Source organism: Silene latifolia, chromosome 3 (genome assembly GCF_048544455.1).
Source record: "Silene latifolia isolate original U9 population chromosome 3, ASM4854445v1, whole genome shotgun sequence".
NCBI lineage: Eukaryota > Viridiplantae > Streptophyta > Magnoliopsida > Caryophyllales > Caryophyllaceae > Silene > Silene latifolia.
In genome coordinates, this window is record NC_133528.1 from 121,550,138 (window position 1) to 121,575,237 (window position 25,100).

At 37.6% G+C, this 25,100-nt stretch overlaps 1 protein-coding gene across 1 annotated transcript; it reads right to left on the reverse strand.

The window, feature by feature from the left end:
* LOC141647939 (vacuolar protein sorting-associated protein 53 A) lies at positions 1–24,354 on the reverse strand. The gene is made up of 25 exons (XM_074456315.1): positions 24,170–24,354; positions 23,945–24,025; positions 23,440–23,534; positions 21,750–21,806; positions 21,421–21,571; positions 19,969–20,039; positions 19,483–19,607; positions 18,819–18,979; positions 18,537–18,678; positions 17,706–17,769; positions 17,282–17,464; positions 17,149–17,190; positions 10,249–10,353; positions 10,103–10,162; positions 9,695–9,772; positions 6,614–6,721; positions 6,431–6,496; positions 4,421–4,498; positions 4,182–4,315; positions 4,006–4,099; positions 3,401–3,478; positions 2,918–2,980; positions 1,917–1,985; positions 1,746–1,841; positions 1–608 (listed from the first exon to the last, which is right to left on the reverse strand). Exons 2-25 carry the CDS (start codon positions 24,009–24,011, stop codon positions 309–311), a joined length of 2,487 nt encoding a protein of 828 aa, XP_074312416.1. The 5' UTR covers positions 24,012–24,025; positions 24,170–24,354; the 3' UTR covers positions 1–308.
* Positions 24,355–25,100: the final 746 nt, after the last annotated feature.

The window sequence follows — 25,100 nt, forward strand, 5'->3', positions numbered from 1 at the left end:
TGTTCCACAAAAAAAGCACTTGATATCACCTCAAATACAGTTATACAGTAGTATAACTTCGAAAGCTTTTATGAAGCTTTCTCGAAGAAATGTCATAGCAAAGTTTAGTACTAGCCTATGATAAAACCTAGTTTTGTAACGAAAAAATATGAGAGAACAACTTGAGTTGAGCACAACTTGAAGAAAAAAAAGAGAGCTTGATATTAAAAATAAACACTAAGCAAAACTTTGGTGAAAAAATATGAATGGTTATTTACTTAATCAGTAACGAAAGAGATGAGTTGTGTAGTTATAAGAGATCCTTACGATTAGGAATTAAAGAGCTTTCTAAATGGGCCATCCTTTCTGTCTTTAGCAGCTTCAGTTAAGGCAAGGAACCTCTTGAAACCTGTCGTAGCTGCTCCACGGCCTAACGCGGCTGCTCTAGCAAGCACGTCCTCCCCAGAAGCAGTGACAGAGGACGATGCTGGATTGATGACAGCAGTTGGCCCAGGTGCGGTGGGGGCCACGGGTACTGAAGATGGAGCCGGCATTGATGGTTGCTTGATGCTTGACCCATGTTTGTTGAAGTCGTCCAGTATGGTCTGTTGATCTGCCTTTTTGAGGCCCTGCTTATTCGAATATTTTTGCAACTAATGTCAAATTTCAAGTCCACAAAATGCATATAGCATCTGCTTGATGGAGTGGTAAGAAATGCTCATTTGTAAAGTCACAATAAGCTTTTGCCTCAAAGATGAGAACTAAGATCTGAATTAACTAGAACAAGAACCACATTGCAAATTCATGTTATTTATGTTCGAAAGTTTAACATTAGAGCCATTGTAGAACTGCATGTTATTTAGCCAAATACCCCAATAAAACGTAGCTGCTAAAAGTTCTTTTATTCAGGCGAATAACATGCTGGATGACACTTCGCTATCAAGTACAGAATTGTAGACATCCAACGTTCCAAGAATTGATGCAAGACGAGTAAAATTGTAAAGGGAATAATAAAATAAATTATAGAGCACATGGTACTGAAATATGCTAAAAAAAATGCCTACAGCAGAAGGTCTGGATGTCGTAAAACAAATAAGAAGAGCGAGACTTATGAGTGGGATCCATGAATGACCAACCAGCGCCGTGACAGAGAGCTGCTTTACCAATAAAGCTTAGCTCTTGGAGCTTGTTTGGTATGTGTAATCCTCTTCACTAATTTTGTATCCAATTCAATGGAACTGTCTCATCTCTAAGGTTGACAAAATTTGGATTTGAAATGAATTTTTGACACACAAATTGTAAAATCTTATAACCCATTGTCCCATTTTATTGACCATCATTCATCTCATACCTTCATCAATTCTCTACCCCATTTGCTCTCTTAAATCTTTGTGCCGCAAGCAAATGAGGCAATTTCAAAGAATGGGAAAGGTTATTAATTACATACTGATGTGAACTCACAAACATGGTCTTCGCCTCTTAGTCTCTAGGTGTATTCACTAATTGAAAGATAGTTCCAATACTACTTCCAACGTTTCCTTAATTACGATGCATTCAAATTTCAGAGGCAGCTAGTAAATTAAGGAGTGAGGATAAATATGACCAAAATTAGGTTGGTATTACTATGTTTAAGGGAGAATGCAAAACAAATGCTCCTGATCAAAAGACAAACCTAAACACGGGCATGACACTAGAATTTAGCACAGAACTCTCAAAGCCAAATCAATGTACAGTTCAAAACGAAAAAAAAAAGGGCCAAAAAATACCTTGAGCTCCAGAATTCGCTGAAATTCCGATGGAGTACCCTCCGGCAATAGAGCACGATATGTATCTGCTACGGAATCCATAGGGGATAGTATAACCTGGTAATAACAGATTATCAGCCGACAACAGAACACCAGATTACTCATCAGTGAGTCAAAAACACATTCAGTTACCTTCAAAAGCGCTTCAGCTTTGCTCATCTCACGGCTAACAAATTTAGAGTAGCTAGTAGCTCCAGTTGTCTAAACACACACACACAAAGATGCAGATTACGAAATGACAAAGCCTTAGTCACAAAATGATTTAGGGATAACTAGCGCTAGCTAATATGAATCATCACCATCAATAATAGATAAAACAATGAGAACAAAAAAAGAGAAAAATAAAAATGCCTTACAAAAATAATAATAATAATACTAATCATAAAAAGTATTCTATATATACAAAGGATCATAAAATCATAAAAATGCTTAAAACTTTTTTTTCCCTAAAAAAAGTTGAAAAATAAGTATATACGTAAAAACATAAATAATAATAATCATAATAGTACATAACAAACAGACGATTACATGAAAAATGAGTACAAGGATAATTTATGGGGAAAAAAAAAATCAATAATATTCAAAATGATAGCAAAGGAGATTAAAGCAAAACAGTCATACTAATAAGCAAAATAGGTATTCTAGAGGAGGAAAAACGCAGTAATAATACTCAAATCATAAACCAAAGAGAAACCACACTCAAATCATCTACCCGGCTATTTCCTTCCACACTATCCTCTTCAACGCCATATTTTCTTCGATCCCTAGAAAACGCATACTCCCCGGTACTAGTTGATTGTATATGTTTTTCAAAATACTGTGGGTTCTGGTGGTGGTGAAGAAGAGACTTTAAATAGAGTGAACAAAACCAATCAAAGAGAACATGGCATGACCCCCTTTATCTTCCCTAAATCCCTGAATCAACTGGTCCCTAAATTTTTATTCCAGACAATAATACAGGTAATGGAAAATCTTTATATGCGTCTTTCCAAATCTACAAACTGGTTATAAGAGATAATTTACCCAGACGACCAACTCAAGACAACTTAACAAGCAGAAAGCTGAGCACAAAAGTAACGTAGAAACAATCAGAACGCATAAAGGGAAGGGAAATTCTAACATCAACAACTCACTTGTTTAGCAAGCGAAGGAACCTCCAAAAGAATCGTTTTCACAGCTTGGGTGTCCAAGAGCATCTGAATAGAAATGGCATTGCTAAGTAACATATCTCCCGCCTATAATTGAGCTGAATATACGCAAGCTTTTCCCATAAAAAATCATGTCAAGGATTCAAGGAGTATGTTATATGACTGCTACTCCACAATATAAGAAGCACAAAGCCACAAACAGTATAATGAGCATTTTGCTTTCTTCCATATACTCCAATGCCAAGGAATAGCGAATCTTTAGCTCCATTGGCAATGGAAGTGAAAATACAGAGGTAAACTAAAAGATGGTTAATAACAGCCACCCACGTCTGCCCAGATTACATAATCGCAGGGCTGCGAAATAGTGCAATCTAGGATACATTGTTCTGCAAATGTAGCCACGGGACTCCTTTGGCAGGGCACCCAGGAAAATACTATACATGTGTGCACATACAATATATAAGTTACCTGTTGCGCTCCAGTCTCTGAAATCTGTTTGCACTTGAAAATGTTGAGATAAAAGCGTGGGCCAAGAGATGACGCAAGCTGCAAGACATTAAAGGTATTTGATTAGTTCAGCAATACGAACTGCACAGAAGTTCCTTTAAAGAATACAATATTGGCATCACAAAAAAGAGCACAATCGAATGTTAAGACCATTGTCAGTAGTGTACACGGTTACCGCATGAAGTATCACATCAACTAATATTCAATAGAAAATAATTTCAATATTTAGAGTGTATAATATACCATGAATAATCATCAACATGGAAAATATCAGAGTTAACTGTACCAGACATCTCCGAACATGCACATCTAACTACAACACAAGAGTCCTAAGTTTTCACAAAGCAAGATCCAACAAAAACAAAATTACCCCAGCGCTGCAAAGACTTCCGCCTATGGCGGGATAAAGGAATAGGATGTCGAAGCCTTACCCCTCAAAACATGACCCATATGAATATTGTGTCGGCAATGACGAAGATTCCACAAAAGAACAAAGCAAAAAGTGCATGAAAAATGGATAATAAGGCCAACGGAGTATAAAGGAGATGTATGTTCTTCTCAAATACCTTGTCAAGGAAAAACTGGAAGTAAATAGAAGACAGAAGACTCCCAAGAACAGGAATACTACTCGTTAGGATTGTATTTATTACATTAACATACCTGCAAACATTAAAAATTCAACTGTGAATTTTACTTAACCATAGTCATATCAGTTTCATGTCTAAACCAATATGCAGCTTACTCTGATTGGTCGCCTACACTTTCCAGTGTTGCCCAGGGAACACGTGACATTGCAGCCATTTCAGTATCAAATTTGGTTTCCAATCCATGCACCAAAGTTATCAATGATTTTGTGATGACTGCTGAATACTCGTCCTGCATGATTGGAAGATTTAAATAGACAACACAAGCAAAGGTCCTACAAATCATTAACGATATGTCGTAAATTTACATAAAAATTACTGATAAATGGTAAGTTACCTGCACTTCTGACATATCAACTCTGTCTGCAAACAGGGGATCAATTATCTTCGATATATTTTCCGCCAATTCACCAGCCTATGGTAAGAAAGAAAGGGCGTAAAGCATGCAATTTCAAGAAAGAGATGTTTAAGAGTATTTCAGACAGCCAAGCTAAATTGTAATGAACTGAGGCCAAAGGATATTATGTAAACCAAACAGAAAATTAGCAAACTAAATCAATGATAAAACGCATCAAGAATAACCAGCGGCTTTAACTAGTCAGCAGTACTGGTAACCAGTGGCAGACCTAGGATTTTCAAGGTGTGAGGGCACAAATTTTTCTTTTGGCCATGTTTTCCGCTTATCATATTGTTCTCCAAGAGAGGCCACATTTCTTAAATCGTATTAATCCAAAATTGTGAAGAAAAAAATTCCAATTTTTCGATGGTGTACTTTTGCTTCTATTTTAAAAATTTCTATCTCCAATTGGTACCTCATGATTAAAACTACCTTTATTTAGAAAAATACCACTCAAATTGATATCTTTGAAATACAGTTTAAATAAATTTTAGTTTCTTATATTCTCCTTAATAAAATTTGGGGTTTGTGGGAATAGTAATAAAGTTTAGTATAGTTGATAAGTAATTAAAATTCTCTATAGTTTAAAAAAAAATACAATACAAATTGATTGATGGGTATTGCAATAGCTTAAATAAATTTCTAATTTCCTATATGGTAGACTTTAGAGCAAATGGAGTGGTTATTCAAAATTTCAAACACTTCATCTTCCTTATTTCTATTTTGAACTAAAAATAAATAAAAATGCTGCTGCCAAGACTCGAACCCGGATCTACTGTGATGAATACAAGACTCAAACCACTAGGACACTAACAATTACATGCTTATTAGATATACTGTTATGTACATGTTCTTTTTTTTTTTTTTACGTTAAGCCAGGGGACATGCTGAACGACAATATTTTTTTTTATTTTTTTTGGGAAAGGGGCACGTGCCCCCACGGGAACCCACGTTGGTCCGCCACTGCTGGTAACCCTAAGGAACCATCTTTCAAGCTCCATTCATGCAACCCTACATGTCCTATGTAAAGCCACAAAGTATTTGGCATTACAAGAACACATTCAGGTCCGCTCGAGCCTATAATGTACCCAATTCAACAATATCAAGTATTCACCACTAGGTTAAGACCTCATTTATAGAAGTCAATTTTAACTTTACAACTACGCCATACTTAATTCACCAAAAGACATGGAATTGGTATTGGTATTACTCTAATAAAACCAACCATAAACTATTTATTTAGAAGATAAAGATAGAAGCAGCAAAATTGTAACCCTTGGACATTTAAGTGGTACAGGAAAAAAAATGCAAAAAGATAAGATAGCAGCATAAAGCCTCAACAAAACGTGGCATAGTCTAGCTAAAATGACTAATGATGATAGGAAGAGAGAGATGACAATGAAGCTAAATACCAAGAAAATTTATATCTATCTTTCAACAGAAGAAGGCAAGGATATCACGTATTACGTACTGTGTTAGGAGTCAGCACATCAACATGAACTAGACACACAAGCCTAACAAAATGCTAACAAAAACTCCTCTTTTAGCTGGCTGCCCGCTCAATGCTTGTATCATATCAGAAGCTGCGGACATGTTAACACATATACCGGCCTTCAGACATTTTATCTTATAGTTACCAACTAAAGCATATTTGTCATATTTTTGAAAAGTGTCACTTCATAGAATCACGTTCCAATATATCTATTGTATAACAAATAGAAACAAGATTGAGATATCCAACTTCCTAACCACAAAATGTACAGAATAACTCCATGAGTGAATTCTTTTGAAGATGCAAAATAAGACTAGGCAGAAGCAGTCAATCTAAAACATTTATCCACTACCGGTCTTTAACCAATTTGAAGCAAATCCAACCAGATTCTATCACCACTAAAGATGAAAGGAAAAAGAGGATCTATTTAAAACTGATTGGATTAGAAGGAAACTCACCGTTTTATGACAGTATTCCGCTGTATTTACAATATAGCAAATCATCCTCTCATCTTTCTCCGACGTCTAATTCAAGAAACAAGAAGGGGAGATAAATCAGATAATACAATTAAAAAGGGTAAATATACTTACAACATGACAAAAAAATGAAATGAATTTGAATCAAAAATATGTTGATGAGACCTTAATTTGCCCATCCATTCCAGTGGCAGCTGCTACAATTCCTGTCCCACCTTTTGGTAGTCTGCTAAATAGCTTTGTTGCATATGCTTTAAGCATTTTTTGAAATACCTAGCAGCATAAATCATGACAATATCAGTAAGGCTCTTCGTTTTTATCATCATTAGGCATGTAATGTCACATTTTTTACGATCAGGCAACCACTTAACATGTAACTTCACTATTCTCTTTCCTTTGTCTGATTACATTTTATGGCATCCTAAGGTTTACCAAGCAATTAGAGTCAGCACTCGATATAAAGCAAGGAATGCATAATTAATCTTACGACTAGTACACTAAACAAGAGGCTTACCCACTCGGAAAGTGATGATCCTAGGGAAAAGATATCTAAGCCTGTACGAAGAAACTAAAAGTAAAAAAGAAATTATAAAAGTCATCATTCAGCATGTACTTCTCCTTTTGTCTTGTAGTACAGTGATCATTTTATCCTCATAATGCACATATTCCCATTGAAAGTGTGACAAGGCTTTCAGGAAGTGCAACTCTCCCTAATTACCAGATGAACAACCAATTGTTCTTAAGAATAAAGGAAAGCTAAAAACAAGCAGTAAAAACTGAGTGTGAAGGCCAAAGAAACTTGAAGGGTTTTTAAAAAATAACATTCAATTGAGATCATGAAAATCACTCTCTTGTTACCTCATAACTAATACTCTGATAACTGAAATTGCTTTAATGCTCATACTGTCCTCAACCGAAAGAAGCAAATTGAAAGGGTAAAACAGGAAGCACATGAATATTTGATACTCTCTCCATACCAAAAAATTTGGTTCACTTCAAATTATGGTTCATTTTTATCGAAATAAAGCAAGTGACATACAAGCCACTATATCAAATATTCATGTGCGTCCTGTTTGACCCTTTCAATTTGCTTCTTTCGGTTGAGGACAGTATGAGCATTAAAGCAATTTCAGTTATTGTCAATAGTCGATTATTTGTTTTGGAATAAACCATAATGGAAATGTTATTAACCTTTTTGGGTCAGAGGGAGTGACATTAAGGTGTTTTGTTGCAGAATATACAAGTATTTATATATATATATATATATATATATATATATATATATATATATATATATATATATAGAGAGCAAAGTTCTTCTAAGTCCCTTTTTTTTTTTGAGTCCATAAGTCCTTCCCACAACCCTTGGATCATGCATGGTGGAAGGTTGAGATTGAAAACAAAAAACACACTTAACACTAATGAATTCACTTCTCTCTCTAGTTTTAATAATACATTCACTAATTCATTATCATACACAATTAACACCATATTTTGTCTTATACTTCAAAGTTTATGAAAATTTTGTTAACATTTTTCCAGTTTCGATTTTTTTCGTTTTTTTTTTCGAGACAAGTTTTCGACTGTTTCGTTTTTTTCGTTTTTTTTTTTCGAGACAAGTTTTCGACATTTTAGGATTTTACGAGTGTAATTCTAACGGCAAAAAGTGTAATTTTAAGAAATATTTTCGAGAATTTAGCGTTTTACAAGTTTAACTTCAATCTTTTCCGATTGATTTTAACGAATAATATTTTGAATTTTTGTCATTTTATCACAAGTTATTGTCATTTTAGCATTTTAAGAGTGTTATTTTAACAACAAAAAGTGTTATTTTAGTCCATATAAGTGTAATTTCAGTCCAATGAATTTGTTATTTTAGTCCAGGAGAATGTAATTTTAGTCCAGAAAAGTGAGGAGGACTCAAATGATCTTTACTCTATATATATATATATATATATATATATATATATATATATATACATCCATAGATCTAACTAGCAAAAATAATTGATCTTGCGATAGGTCAGTTGGAGGCATGAGTAATGCCACTCTCACATTGGATGTAGCTTTTTTACTTTTGTGAAAACGAAGACACAGTAGACCCATTCCTACTGACAGTAGAATTATAGACATGCTCCTCGCCAATTAGGATTGTGCATGATTTCCACTCCAACTAGGATTAAGGACATGCACACTACCATTAACCAAGGAGAAGCATACAAGACTTACTCCTACTCTAATTTGGACACGCGCTAGTTTTAAACCTACTTGAACAAGGAGTGTGCATGTCTACTCCGCCATTAATCGTATTAGCAAAGATGATTTTATGATAGGTCACTTCGAGGTATAACTGATGCCTCCCTCCAAAATTAGACGTGGACTACCTTGGGCAAAAGAAGAGAGTAGACATATTCCTGTAACATTTGGAATAGAATCATACACTCGTTCTCCTAGTTGAATTAGAAGTGCGATTTTTACACCCGAAAAAGGGGACACGAGTATTTCAGTGTTCATGGGTGATCGGTCAACTTTGATAAGGCATATCTCTCAAAATATTTGGAATTTTAGAGTGAACCTAACTGGAAATGAAGTTCTTACATGTGAGATACACGTGTTTGATGTTGAGCTGTCACAATCAACGCAGGCTACCTGGATTCAACAAGTTCTAATTCTGTCCCTAGCTTATTTATGATATTTTTCAGTTATGACGGAATAAAGTAAAATTGCTCACTAAAAAGGTTGTGCTTCAATATTGTAAAGTACCAGTCCTGTGATGCAGTTCTTGACACAATTTCCATCTTGGGTCTTTCAAAAACAACCTCTTTGTGTTCCTAACACGATGGTAAGGCTGCGTACATCCGACCCCCCCCCCTCTCTCTCTCTCTCTCTCTCTTCCCTACACCGCAATTCGCGGGAGCCACAGAACCATTGGAGTAGCATTGTTGTTTTTATTGATGTTAGCATTGTTTACGGCTTTGTTTTGTTTTCCTCGTTGACAACGGATCAAAGTAATTAGTTGCTTAGTATAAATAAAGGCCTTATGCCACAGTTTCATTTAAGCAAGGTTGATAGTACTATTCGAGAGTATTTCTCAAAGTTCAGGTTAAAATTAATAATGTTTTGTCTTTTTCATCAAACATAAACGTAGCTTAGACCCTTATTGAATAGTCTTCCGCACAAAAAACTGATTCTTGTACTTCTGCACTCGCACTACCATAACATAAAGCTGAGTATACCAACACCAACCTTGAATAAATTGAAGAGTGTTTGATTCTTTGTCAAGGCACTGCACCGCTTCAAGCTTCGCCTGATTATAAGAAAGACCTGGATTTTACAACAATGCTAACTTAATCAGTTCACCTCTAAAAGGTTTTTCCTGAAACTAAATATCAAAGATTAGTGCATCTTGGAGGTCCGGGGCAGATAGAATCTAATATCAAAAGCTACATGACTCCAGTGCCCCAGATTATTCTACAACTTTCCTGCTAGAAATACAGACTTAGACCACTATATGTTTACATTTTAAACTGTATTGTTACTAAATTATCCTACTTATATTTCACTAGTTCAAATAATCGTAGTGCAAAATAATATAATTTGCTACTAGGTACGACAGTATGCTAACAAGAACAAACATGAGCAAAAGGTGTCTACCTGCATGCTACTGGATAAGATGTTAGTCTGACTTCCTTCTTCAATAGCCCACGTTTCTTCCTGAAATCAAGACAACCAGATTACTATACACACGCTATATACTAGATAGAATGAAGGAGTCAGGACCCATATATACCAAGAGGTACCTGAACAAGTTTCTCTAAATGCTCCATCAATGTTTTTTCCTCTAATTCAACGTAAATATTCAGATGAGGCTCAAAGCAAGATGATATAATCCCTCGGAAGTTGAACTACAAAAATACCAACTCAACTTTATCAGGTACACGTCAAATATTAAAAAAAAATGATAACCAAATTGGTTAACAGGAAGGATTTAATATGGCAGATAATCCTCCTTAAGACAAAAAAAAAACCATATTATTGAACGACGACATAGGAAACATGCGCAAGCAGACAAGCAGTCATAACAATTCAGACACAGCACAGGCTTACAAAAATTAAATAAAGGAAAACTGATATCTCACTCTCTCAAAGTCCCTTATAGGCTTATTGCTGATGTCGGATTTGAGGCTTTGCAACATCTTATTCAAGTGTCCTTCCTAAAATACTCTTAGGGCACTCACCTTGGTTTCCCACTACAGACCTTTAGAGCATTGTCTGAATCTTTATAACAGAAACTACAAGAAAATTATCTCTATTGATCCCGCAGCGAGGTTTTAAAAAGCGTGAGATGCACCAAAGCAATTTGGCTTCTTGGAGCCTTGGGGTGAGGCCTATCCCTTGTTGCATAATTTCCATAGTCGAAAATGTAACATACTCCAGTGATGTCAGTTGGAAAAAAAAACTCACTATAACCACGTCATCACTATCACAGCCACCCAGATTAAGCCAGTGGCGGAGCCAAGTAGGGGAGGTCTTTCCCACTTAAAATGAAAAATTGAAGTTTTTCGTTGAAATTTTTTATTTATTTATTTTCTAATTTACTCATTATTAGTACTTCTCCCCCGCTGGAATTTCTCGTGATGTGAATACGAATCACCTCGATGAAATAATTCTCGAAACAAGCGACCAAGGCAACCCGGTTCACCAAGCATGGATCGGTTCGAATAATAGTCGAGAAAAATGCATGATCACCCGCCAATGGGAGCATTAGAACCGTGTGGAGCAAGGTCCAACCTCGAAAATGGGCTAGTCCAAGGGCATTGAATAAAGCTCACCTAGTTTTTGTCATAGCCTAGTTTTTACAAAAGTCTTACCTAGTTTTTGGCTTAGTCTTACCTAGTTCTTCCACATAGCCTAGAACTCACCACAAAGCATTAAAAGCTAGCCTTGGGCACCAAGGAATTTCGGCCTATATAAAGGCTTGTAGCCCTCATTTGTTCATCATCCAATTTGAAGAAAAAAACTTGAGAGTATTCTCTAAAACTTGTCTTATCTTCTTGTGTTGTTACACGAGTGGTTTGGCTTAAGAGGTCGAAACGCGATTTCGCACCTTGCTTGAACGAGGGACGTGATCCTAAGTTTGAGTCGGATTGTTTGACGAGTATCAAACAATTCACCCATTGGCGTAGCTATAGGTCTAGCTACGACAAATATCCTTTCTTTTTCATTCAAAACTCACTACGAATATACGGATTGATCGGGTTGCACCTAGTGCATTCGGGTCCTTCGTCTATTTGCTAAGTACAAGTCAAGACTTCCGCTTGCGATTCACATCAAATGTGGTATCAGAGCTTCGGCTCTTGATTTCCACTAATCAAGACGATCCAAGGGTCTTGATTTCTTCGCAAAAAAAAAAAAAAAAAAAAGAGACAAAAAAAAAAGTTACTGTTCACGGTACTATTCATCAACACAAAAAAAAAAAAAAATTGGATCCCAACAATCCTAATCTCCTTCAAAATCTTATAGAAGCACTACAAAACCTTTCGGAAATTGGTGTGAACGGAACACCACGTCGAGGAGAACAAAGTCGAGAAGAATTCAAAGTAAGTGAACTACCCGAGTTTGTGGGAGGCACGGATCCCGAGGATTACCTCGAATGGGAGAGGAAGATTGAACGGATGTTCGAGTTCAAAGACCTGGATGACGAAAAGTGTTGCAAGTACGCCATTCTACGACTAAGTCGTGGAGCCTCCCTGTGGTATGAAGGCTTTAAGGTAAAACGTGCCGGGCGGGGAAAGGAAAAGATATCCTCTTGGGAATCTCTCAAAAGAAAGCTACGCAAGAGATACGTCCCAGCCACGTATAGACTCACAACGTATCGCAAGATTGCCGAGTTGACTCAAGAGAGGAGTAGTGTCTCAGATTACATAAATGAGTTTGAAAATCTTACTGTGATAGGAGGAATAGAGGAAAGTGAAGACTTGAAGATGGCTCGATTCCTTCGTGGACTAAATCGTAACATAGCCAATTCAGTTGAATTACAATCTTACGCTGAATTACAATCTTACGCTGACTTCGATTCCTTGTGTAATCTATGTCTCAAGGTGGAAGCCCAAGGAAAGGCCAAGCTCACTCCAACTCATGGTGAGGGTGGTCGAAGCTGGAGGAACGAAGGATACTCAAGGGGAAGTCCGAGTAGTCGTATAGTCGTACAGTTGAGACTACACCTAAGAAGATTTCCACCCCTGAGTCCGCTCCCAAGATACCCGTTCCTAAAGAGACAAGTTTATCTAGAGTACGATGTTTCAAATGCCAAGGGTTTGGTCATTTTTTAACGCATGCCCAAATAAGAGAAACATTGCACTAAGAGAAGCTATTGCCGTTCGAGACGAGTTGTATGATGAAGAAGAACGATTGGGTGATGTGTTCAACTTCGAAGAAAGAGAAGAGGAGGGGAACGATAGAGATATCGAAACTTATGATGCTCCTAACTATGATTGTGCTTTGGTCCTTCGTGCTTTGCAGACTCAATCCACACCAATTGAGGCAGAACAAAGGAACCAGATTTTTCACACCAAATGTCAAGTGAAGGACAAGTGGTGTAGCCTAATCATCGATGGAGGGAGTTGTACCAACGTTGCTTCTACAAAGATGGTGGACAAGTTAGGATTGGATACCATACCTCATCCCAAACCATATGTGTTACATTGGCTTGATGACGGGAACAAGGTGAAGGTCACCAAACAAGTCAAAGTGGCGTTAACAATGGGTTCCTATGACGACAATATCCTGTGTGACGTAGTGCCAATGGATGCATGCCACGTACTCTTGGGGCGTCCATGGCAATTCGATCGCAATGTCATACACCGCGGCCGAAGCAACGAATATGAATTGGTCGACAAGGGTAAGAAGCTTGTCCTAAGACCGATGGCACCAGTCTTTGTCCGTTCTTTGGTCACCCCACGAGAGGAAGACCGCAAGCATGACCATGTTTGCAAGTGAGCAAGAAATTGGTGAAGTCTTAAAGGAAGGTGGTTGTGTCTATCTTATGGTGGTCAACGAGGCACCAAAAGTTGAAATCAAGGATGCCCAGCTAGCGGCGCTCTTAAAGGAATTCGAGGACGTTTTCCCTGAAGACTTACCACCAGGATTGCCGCCTATCCGCGGGATCGAACATCAAATCGATCTCATTCCCGGAGTGCGTTGCCTAACAAGGCGACCTATCGATGCAACCCAACACGGACCGAGGAGTTGCGGCGCCAAATCGAGGAGCTAATGGAACGAGGCTACGTTCGTGAAAGCATGAGCCCATGTGCCGTTCCTACTCTTCTTGTCCCGAAAAAGGATGGGAGTTGGCGGATGTGCATCGATAGTCGAGCCGTGAACAACATAACTATCAAGTACCGTTTCCCGATTCCAAGACTTGATGACATGCTTGATGAGTTGCATGGCTCCGAGATCTTTTCTAAGATCAACCTGAGGAGTGGCTATCATCAGATACGAATGCGGGAAGGTGACGAATGGAAAACCGCGTTCAAGACCAAACATGGGTTGTACGAATGGATCGTCATGCCGTTCGGGTTAACTAACGCTCCGAGTACTTTCATGCGGCTCATGAACGAGGTACTCAAACCATTCTTGGGAAAATTTGTGGTTGTTTATTTGGATGATATCTTGGTTTACGATCAAAGCAAAGAAGATCACTTCAAACACCTTCGCGAAGTGTTCGAAACTCTCCGAGGACAAAAGCTATATGGAAAGAAGGAGAAATGTTCATTCTTGGTCGAGAGTGTCATATTTCTCGGCTATGTGGTTTCCAAAGATGGAGTTTCAGTGGACCAATCAAAGATCGAGGCCATTAAGTCATGGCCTACGCCTAAGTCCGTCACCGAGGTTCGGTCTTTCCAAGGACTTGCTTCATTCTACCGAAGATTCATAAAAGATTTCAGCACCATCACAAGTCCCATCACCGAGTGTTTAAAAAAGGGAACATTTGTATGGACCGAGGTCGCTCAAAGGGCTTTCGAGACGATTATCCAACGGCTCGTGAAGCACCGGTACTAGCACTTCGATTTTACTCAACCCTTCGAGGTAGAGTATGATGCGAGCGGTGTTGGAATTGGAGCTGTGTTGGTCCAAGGAAAACGACCCATTGCTTATTTTTCCGAAAAGCTAAGTGGAGCTCGACTCAAATATTGCACATATGACAAGGAGTTCTACGCCATAGTGAGAGCACTCAACCATTGGAGCCACTATCTTCGCCCAAATCACTTCATTCTACATTCAGACCATGAATCCTTAAAATACATCAATGGGCCGCATGAAGGCGAGCTTAAGACATGCCAAATGGGTTGAATTTCTTCAATCCTTTCATTTCTCTTCGAAATATAAGGATGGAAAAAGCAATGTGGTGGCCGACGCTCTTTCCCGACGCTACTCTTTGCTAAACGTGCTTGATGTTCGCCTGCTTGGATTCGAGACCTTGAAAGATTACTATGAAACTGATCCCGACTTTGGTGAAATGTTTAGGATGAGCCAAACAGGACCCCGAGGCGAGTTCATAATTCGAGATGGATTTCTTTTCAAGGGAAATCAGTTGTGTGTACCCAAGCTTCAAGTCCGGGAGTTATTGATACGAGAAGCTCATGGGGGAGGACTTGGTGGGCATTTTGGTGTCACTAAGACTATGGAGGTCCTTAAGGAGCATGTCTATTGGCCTCGAATGCTGAAGGACGTGCAAGATGTGATTCGTAAGTGTGTCACTTGTCACGTTGCAAAGAATACCTTCAAGCCAGGGGAGTACACGCCCTTACCGATTCCTAACAGGCCATGGGAAGACGTGTCCATGGATTTTATTGTTGCTCTACCACGAACCCAAAGGGATGACGCTAACAACGTAGCCGACTTATACTTTCGAGAAATACTCTGCCTTCATGGAGTCCCAAGGACGATAGTCTCCGATCGTGACTCAAGGTTCTTAAGCTATTTTTGGAATACTCTGTGGAAGAAGGTGGGTACCAATTACCAAACTGTTATTTAGTACCTCTCACCATCCTCAAACCGATGGTCAAACGGAAGTGACAAACCGCACTCTTGGGGTATTACTACGTGGCCTCGTGAACAAAACTCAGAAGGATTGGGATCTAAAACTCGCTCATGCCGAGTTTGCCTACAACAGGTCTCCATCATACGCAACGAAGCACTCTCCTTTTGAGATCGTGTATGGCGTAAATCCCTATCTACCACTCGATCTCATTCCCTTACCCGAGGGCGAGCTAGTACACAAAAGCGCGGAAGAAAAGGTAAAATCCATGATTAAACTACATGAGCAGGTTCGCTCCAGAATTGAGTCCGTCAATGAGGTATACAAGCAAAGAGCCAACAAAACCCGCCCACCAAGGATTTTCAAGGAAGGAGATTTGGTTTGGGTGCATCTAAGGAAAGAACGATTCCCGGGCAAACGAAAGAACAAACTCATGCGCGCGCGAGAAGGTCCTTACAAGGTGATTTCGAAGTATGGAGACAATGCCTACAAGGTCGAACTCCCAGGGGACTACGGTGTCCACGCCACTTTCAATGTGGGTGATCTCTCTCCTTACATCGAGGATAATGGGATTGCGGGGTGAGGACAATTCCTTTCAAAGGAGGAGGGATTGATGTGAATACGAATCACCTCGATGAAATAATTCTCGAAACAAGCGACCAAGGCAACCCGGTTCACCAAGCATGGATCGGTTCGAATAATAGTCGAGAAAAATGCATGATCACCCGCCAATGGGAGCATTAGAACCGTGTGGAGCAAGGTCCAACCTCGAAAATGGGCTAGTCCAAGGGCATTGAATAAAGCTCACCTAGTTTTTGTCATAGCCTAGTTTTTACAAAAGTCTTACCTAGTTTTTGGCTTAGTCTTACCTAGTTCTTCCACATAGCCTAGAACTCACCACAAAGCATTAAAAGCTAGCCTTGGGCACCAAGGAATTTCGGCCTATATAAAGGCTTGTAGCCCTCATTTGTTCATCATCCAATTTGAAGAAAAAAACTTGAGAGTATTCTCTAAAACTTGTCTTATCTTCTTGTGTTGTTACACGAGTGGTTTGGCTTAAGAGGTCGAAACGCGATTTCGCACCTTGCTTGAACGAGGGACGTGATCCTAAGTTTGAGTCGGATTGTTTGACGAGTATCAAACAATTCACCCATTGGCGTAGCTATAGGTCTAGCTACGACAAATATCCTTTCTTTTTCATTCAAAACTCACTACGAATATACGGATTGATCGGGTTGCACCTAGTGCATTCGGGTCCTTCGTCTATTTGCTAAGTACAAGTCAAGACTTCCGCTTGCGATTCACATCATCTCGTCTCCTATAATGTGAAATCCTGACTCCTCCACTGGGACTAACCCACCCGCAATGTATCCGAGCGACGAGAACATATTTAGGTTGAGTACTCCGGTACTGTTAGTTTTCAGAAAGATAATTATTAGGTTGTAGACTTTTAGGTCTAAAAATTAATTATCAAATATTAATTGAAAAAATGTGAGAGGAAGAGACTGGAGAAGGAAGGAGGTGTTGAGGACAAGGGTAAGACTGAAATCAGGACATAGCTAGAAATTGAGACATCATAACCCCATTAATTAACTCTAATTTTTTATCACCAAAACTATGGAACAGAATAAAAAAATAAAAGGAGGATGAAAGTAGTTACCCCATCTCCAGGAACTGAATAATCTTTCTGGGTATCTCTTTCCTGTAAGTAACAAATGAAGAACATCAGCATAATGTGCTAGGTCAAGTAAACTTCACCAAAATTATAAACCATCCGAAAATTTAAAGCATACTTCGCTTCCACTGCCTTGGTTTGCAGCAAGCTTCTTCTCATATTTTTTCTTTATATCTGACACAGTCTGGGTCGTATTGTCTCCTTTATCTGCATCATCAGCATCATTCCCAGATTCTCTAATTGTACTCCCTCCAAACTTCTCCGCCAATTCTTCTTCAAACTCTAAAGTTCGCTGAAGCGCCTATAAAATTTTGAGAAAGAATGGTTGATAACAAAAACAAGGGGGAATTTTGAGTGATGAAAACAAAGTCTTAGTTAACCTCAGTGTATTTGTGGATTGTAGGATGCTGGTCACAATTTGAGACAGAAACTGGAAGTTAAAACATACCCAAACAACGACAAAGAATAAAGCCATACGATGCCCGGAAAAAAAATAAAAAATAAATAAAGCCTGACAAACAAACTAAACATGTGCCACGTACCATTAGTAAAGTCCCTACATCTGGTTTTTCCTTCATATTACCAAGTATATCCTCAAGCTGTGTTCTGCAATGATGGAAGACACGGGCAAAAAAATCATTCCAGCACGCAAAAGATCATGATTCATTTCATAACCTTCCATCATAGGCACTCTATTTAAAGTCTCTAGTTTAAGGAACAAAAAGAATGGGGACAAAAAGGTTGTAAACAATCTTAATTTAAGAGTCACATCAGTAAAAAAGACATCTCTCTGCAAAATCGAAATGAGAAAGCTGTTTCACAAGCAGTAGCAACTTCTTTGACTGCCAATAAATAGTTCACAGCAAAAAGCACAAGCACATGTACAGTGAACTACATTTACCGTAGCCATTCCATTTACCTTCCCATCCCTATACAAGGTTGCACAACTGACGCTGATTTTCATTTCCTATTAACGCCAATACATTTACTATAGCAATTCCACCCACTAGGCTTCCCATCCCTATAAGAGGTTGCATAACAGCAGCTGATTTTCATTTCCTATAACGCCAATTTTTCATTCTTCTTTAGACTTCGAGTGTAAGGGAATTGAGTACATCGGCTCATGAAACTGCTTAAGCTTTAAGTCATTGTGTAATAAAAATAATCTACAGAATTCATTATGAAGGGGCCTGCTAGTTTGGACAAAGGGGTAAAGGTTGCAGGATTCAGTCCACAACAAATAGCTTCATTAGAGACATCTGGGTATCGCTGACGTTGTGCTGCTTGTGATGACTGACAAGTCATTTAAACTACTTTACAAAAGCTACTGCTTGTATTTCCTTGATCCCGTAAGACTCCAGAAAAAGAAATACCTTGTCAGCTTGCAAAATTGGATGCAAAGTAAATAAGGAACACGCCAAGAAGAAGGAAAAATCTTCCATATCTCATCATTTGTTCTTAAACGACGCTTGATCCATGCATATCTCCTTTCTGTTTTATCGAGCTTTGCGAGTTCTATTACACAGTGACAGGGGGGGAAGACAATTAGAAACGAAGAAGCTTTATTGACTGATATTCGGTAGTTAAAGCAAAAGTTCAATTAACAGCCATATGATGCAAAGATTAATAAAGCAGACAAGGAAAAGGATACAAACCCGCTCCTTCAAAAATTTGTCTGTAAGAAGTAAGCTCCCTATTGCAGAAATTCTTCACTAATTCTTCACGCACGGAGGGTTCCAATGCATCAACTACTAAACAAGCATCTGATAGCTGCTGCAGTAATTTACTGTCTTCAGTTTCTCTTCCTGTACCCAAGCTGAGGTTTCAAAAATTAATGATGAGGAAATAAAAATCATGTACCCAGGCTCAGTACAAAAACTAAATTATGTGACCCTTGAATATTATTCTGAAATAGGTGTTACCACACCTAAACAGCCGGTGCACGATGGCGTCCCCGCTAGGCGAGGGTCCGGGGAAGGGTCCCACCACAAGGGTGTAATTGGGGCAAGCCTTCCCTTGCCATTTTGGCAAGAGGCCGCTCCAAGGACTTGAACCCGTGACCTCACGGTCACAAAGCAACACCTTAACCGGTGCGCCAAGGCTCCCCTTCTAGCAATAGATATTCAATCAAAGCGCAAAAATATATATACATGACGCATACAAGAGCACAACTGAGCATACATTCCATTTGAACAGTACTCGGGGAAAAACAATTGTCTTCTGCTAACGATATTATCATCATCATTATTATGACTTTACAAATTAAAACTAATTAAAGATACAGATACCAAGAAATGTTACAAAGAAAGAGCCTCAAACCTTGAAAAGTCAGAGAATACATGAGACTTCAGGATCTGTTTAATGTTCTTGAATTTTTCACGCAACTCTGTTATTTTGGGAACATCTCTATAGGCTTCAAAATGACCACACAACTGATTAACAGCCTGATACACAACAACAAAAACAATAAGATTACCATGGTGCCTCAAAGGCTCTTATCGTGGTAAAGTGGTCACATGTACGAAACCTTTTCCCTTTGTTGAAACACATAAAGAAGCTAATAGCCTGATATACAACAACGTAAAGAAAAAGGGATGTATAAGAATAATTGTGTAATATTAAAGGGAAGGAAATTTTTAAAAATAAAACCCTCAAACAGTGTGAAATAGACAAGCCAAATTTAAAAGTCGAACACCATTGAGTCAGAGACTCAAGTTTAATAAATACGGAGTACAAATAAAAAATATTTAATCTACAGCAGCTAACACGAAAAAATATATATAATTGCCTTTGGCAACTAAATACCTCCAATTGAGCAGCAACCTCTTTATATTGCCTTTTCGAAGCCATCACTTGAAGTTGTTCAACAGCGGACACTGCGAAACCAGTGACAAATTTGATATTAGCTTCTCAGCTCAAAAGGAGCATAAAAAAAGGGTTCTTCCACGTAATACCCTCGTGTTTTTTTGAATTCTAAAATACCCTAAATGCTCTAATGCCCTTTTTTTCAATGTTTGGTTTATGCACCTGCTATTGATTTTTTGGCGATAATTTGTCATTTGTCAACCCATTATCACAAATACCGTTTACTCAATCTTAAACTTATTTACGTATTTAAATTTAACTGTTAAAACACTCAGAGTAGTTTGGGTATTTTATGAACAATTTACAAAATTTAGGGGTACTAGTGATGTTTGTCAAAAACGAGGGGTACCATGTAGAAATGAAAAGAAAAACACAAGGTTACTATGTAGAAAATCCCAAAAGAAAAAGAAGAAGTCCCCAGTCCCCACATTCTAAGATATTTATCGCAACTTAAATAAATGACACTACTGTAGGAGTAACATGTAACAACAATTAAACCCTACAGAAAAGCATGCAAATCTATCTGAAAATATATAGTGGAAGAGAACTATATTGGCAATATTCTCCGCATGAATTTCAATAAATGTCTCCAATAGGTCTAAAAGTTCTCTCCCGTAAAGTATGCACCACCATACAACATATATGCGAGAATAACCTTCTGCATAATAAGGGAATAGTGACACATAAGGCCACACCACGTTTTATGAAATTTATCATATTAAAAAAACGCTTCGTTCCTCCTTGAAAGTACATCTCTCCACACTTTCATTAAGTGAGCACAACTAAAGACTTAAGTCAAAAGAACTCAAATTATGGCCTTGAGATGCACGAGTGCATAATAGTGCCCCATAAAAACAGAACATGTGTTTTAAGATTTCACACACACGACAGTCAACCTCTAAAATGGCAGACCAACAATCCTTAAGAATGTAGGAATTACCATCTTGCATCATATGATATATTCATATAGGACTAAAAAAAAGGGTTTTCCTATGTGGTGCCCTCCTGTTTTTTTTTCAAATGTAACATGGTACCCCTTGTTTTTCATAAAAATCAGTGGTACCCCTAAACTTAATGAAAACTTCTTCAAACACCCTTAATACTCTAATCCGCCTCTTTTAAATGTTTAGTTTATGCATTATCTATTGATTTTTTAACAATAATTTGTCAAAACATTAACATAAATATCGTTTACTCAAGCGGAAACATATTTTCATAACAAAAACTGTTTAAAAATTCGATTTTTAGTAGTTTGGATATTTTAAAAAACTATTTACTATCTTTAGGAGTACAAGTGATGTTTGTAAAAAACAAGGGGTGGCATGCAGAATTCAAAAAAATACGAGGATACCGTGTAGAAAAACCCAAAAAAAAAAGACATCAGAAACCAACCTAACATGGTAAGACGATGCAGAGCTGTAATAGTAGTTGTTATGTGCTTCTTTGCAAAATCCAGCTTCTTTATGTCACGACAAATCTCCTGAACCATGGTCTCGCTCTGCTCCGCCTTGGTTTTAATTTCACGTATCTTGTACATGAGTTCCTGTTGAAGTGTAACTAATTGATTAATTGAATACATATTGGAAATTGCAATGCCGAAAAATAAAATAAAAGCAATGACTAACGAAAAAAAAAATCACAAACATTTAGAGCTTTACCAAGCAAACATTTAATGAGCTAAAAAACAAGGTAAACAGCATTAATAAATTTGGTTTACGAACCTCCACTGCGTGAGTAGCTGCAGCAAGATCTTCTTTAGCTTTAGTACCTGAATTACTCTAAATTACAAGAAGTTAACCATCAAATTCAGAACCCATAACATGAAGTTACTTCTAGTATTTAGAACATGAAATAATAATGAAGACAGTTAGATTCAGAAGGTGGTCATAAGGCTGTGGAGAGAGGTGCTTCCTGTATGAAACAAAAGATACCAGTCATAGCAAATAAGAGAGAAAGATGCAATATAGATCATAAAGAAAGGAGTCACTAATTTAACATCCACTTTCAGGGTCGCATACTTGCATCATCTTCATCTAAATGACTACATTGTCCTTAGGTGTTCCATATTCTCCATCTTTTCAACAAAATTATACTCAAGTTACCCACTAAAAATCTTCACCAACACAAATCAAGATTCAACTCCTGGGAGGCAAACTTCTTTGCCAGCATAAAATTTGAGTGGGTGACAAATCCTGTGCAGTAGAAGCGGCCTCCACAGAAACATATTGCCGCATCCTTAAATTTTACCACATGGATAATGCTTAAAGTGACTCAAGTTGTGAATGATATACACGTGTGTGAATCCTATGCTGGAGAACCGATTAGCAAACCATATAAAGAAAAAAGGGAGGGGAACAAAAGTAAACCTTTTCTTACATGTCTCTAACGCATTGCCAATCATTTTTACTTCCATGGATGTTTGGTTATTTCATCTATCTCCTTAATGTCTCCAGACTTTCTGAAAGCTACTTCGCGTCTTTCTCCACTGTTGTATCCTATGGGCCCGATCGCGACTAGGACACGAAAATACATATGAACCACTAAGCATTTTTCAGCTGTTCCCTTCAAGCTTATGAGTTGCCTCTCTCTCTAATTAATCTCAGTTTAGTCTTGTCTCTTGTGCAGACATCGATACGTTGGCCTCCCCGGCAGAGGCGGAATCAGCCACATTTTTTGAGTGGAAGTGCAATTATTGCAATCTCAAAAGTGCTATTCTGATCATTAAATAGACTAAATAATACTCCGTAACATTTGCTTTCCTAAATCCAATTTCAAGTCAAAAATGCGTACTTGACCTTGGAAGCATTTGCATCTACCTATTTCATCTACCTTTGGGAACAGGCTATTAATTCAATATGGTTTTTGATTTTACAGACCAACAACCATGATAAGCTCATGCCTATATATATTTACTTCCAATTTGACTCGAGTCACTCGACCTTCCACCTTAGTGTCTTTAACCCTCCTTCAGTCCTTCCCCAACATTAGTCTTGTGCTCTCTAGACACTCACTTTTCCATCACCGCCTTAAAAGCAATTTCTAACCATAACCTACATTTGCCTCTGATATTATTAACTCTACATCAACGCACCTTCAACAGTAATATAAAATGGAGTAATCAGTAGCATTACTCCTTCCCCCAAAAGGTTAAAAATGCAATCGTGATTTCACTCAAAAGAATACACGATACTCCCTCCCATTCTCAAGAAATGCCCCATATTTTGTTTTGGCCTATTCACTATGATTGTTCCATTTCCATTATGAGACCCACCATCCCACTCACAACCTTAAATCCTTGTGCAAAAAGCCAATGTAGCTAACTATTTCGACCTAGAACATAAATAACAAAAAGCATAGATACAACATTCTCAAGAACTTAAGAAATCATAAAATGCTTGTTGTGAGAATTACCTGCTGTCTAACAGCTGCTAATATCGAAGCATCCACGCGTCGAATCTCACCATGTATCTTTTGCATAAGTGGTTCAACACCAGATAAGGATGCCTCTGAATTTCACATCAGTCAAATAATCAATAAAAAGAGACCAATCCGACATCAACAACATAGCTCCAGAATTTCGTAAGGAACAACTCAACATGCTTAGAACCAAACATAATTCAACATTCTAAAATTATATAATCCGATAAGCCTAAGTCCTAAAGCACTGCTAACAAATTCCGAGGGATTACGATTCAATATAAATAAAGTAAAGTAGTATAATCAAAGAATAGCTAAATCAATAAAAGCCTTTTCTACAATCTCTCACATTAAATGAACTAATATCACATTAACAGCAAGCTAAACGAATCAAAGAAAAAAAAAAAAAAAAAAAAAAAAAAAGATAAGAACCTCGAAATCGCGAGACGATTTGAGGAAACGAAAATCAATAAAATTGAGTATAGCAAGAAAAAGATACCTGTAGGAAACATCTGGTTAATGTACTCAAGAGTACTTGATTTATCCATTGATCGAGGAACAGACATCTTCTCTACAATTTCTATCAATCAAATAAACCAATAATTGCATCATAATGCGAAAATTAACCCCCAAAAAAACGATTAATCAAAAAAAAAGTAGAGAATTGCATCATAAGTTGACGAAAGATTTAAAGAAGAACAATGGAGAAGAAAATAAGTGATACCTGTGTTGAATCTAGTGTTTGTCGCATTAATTTCTTGAGAAATTTAGGGTTTTGAGTTGTTGAATTTAGTGATGAATGCGTTGATCACAGAAGTGAGAGATCCGGAGCAATGGAGGTTTTTTAATGGGAGCTCTGGTTTTGTTTACTTTTTACTGTATAATACGAGTATATTTTTACGAGGGGGTGAATGAATACATACGCTCTTTTTTTTTTTTTTTTTTTTTTACGGAGTAGAATTCTAATCTACCCCAAACTAGCTTAGAACCCGTGCAAATTTTTGCAAAGGCATGTATAGATAAGGTTTTACAATTTTATATTGATACTAGTTGGAAAGTCCGTGCGATGCACGGGGCTCTTAGTACGCTTATCTGTAAACATATACTCCGTCTTATTAAGTTGTTAAAAATAAAAATAAAAGTCAAACTTTGTTGAATCATTGATAAAACAAAAATTCGTAGTTAGTGTAATTGGTCAACAATGAATTATTATTAGTACTTTTAGCATAGAAGCTTTGAAATTCAGTAGTTATCATCCATATCAGTTAACTTTTTCATCGTTATAGGCACCAACGGTTTTATTTAAATACAAAACGCTATCTCCATAAACATGGTGCAATTCACCAAAATGAACCCTTAATAACTGAGATATGCCTTAATGAGTTTTGCAAATTATTTTAACATATAACAACTACATAAAACTAAATGGTGTTACATAAAATAACAGGTATCATAACATATATTTAGTGCGTGTAGAAAAAAATGTTAGATCTTTTAACACATAAATTACCTTGACCCTCTCGCAAAATCAAATACAAACTGCATTTCAATAGAATTAGTAGTCTCTAAACAACAATAAAAAAAATATTTGTGATTCTATTACATAGAATGCATGGTGCACCTAGTAGTATCATCTCTGATAACACCGGTTAGTA

Coding starts and splice junctions, on each gene's coding strand:
- LOC141647939 (XM_074456315.1), bottom strand. CDS start 24,011: ATGTCTGTTCCTCGATCAATGGATAAATCAAGTACTCTTGAGTACATT. Junction 23,535..23,944: donor TAACCAGATGTTTCCTACAG/GTATCTTTTTCT, acceptor TGTGAAATTCAG/AGGCATCCTTATCTGGTGTT. Junction 17,770..18,536: donor CAATTTTGCAAGCTGACAAG/GTATTTCTTTTT, acceptor CCATCATTGCAG/AACACAGCTTGAGGATATAC.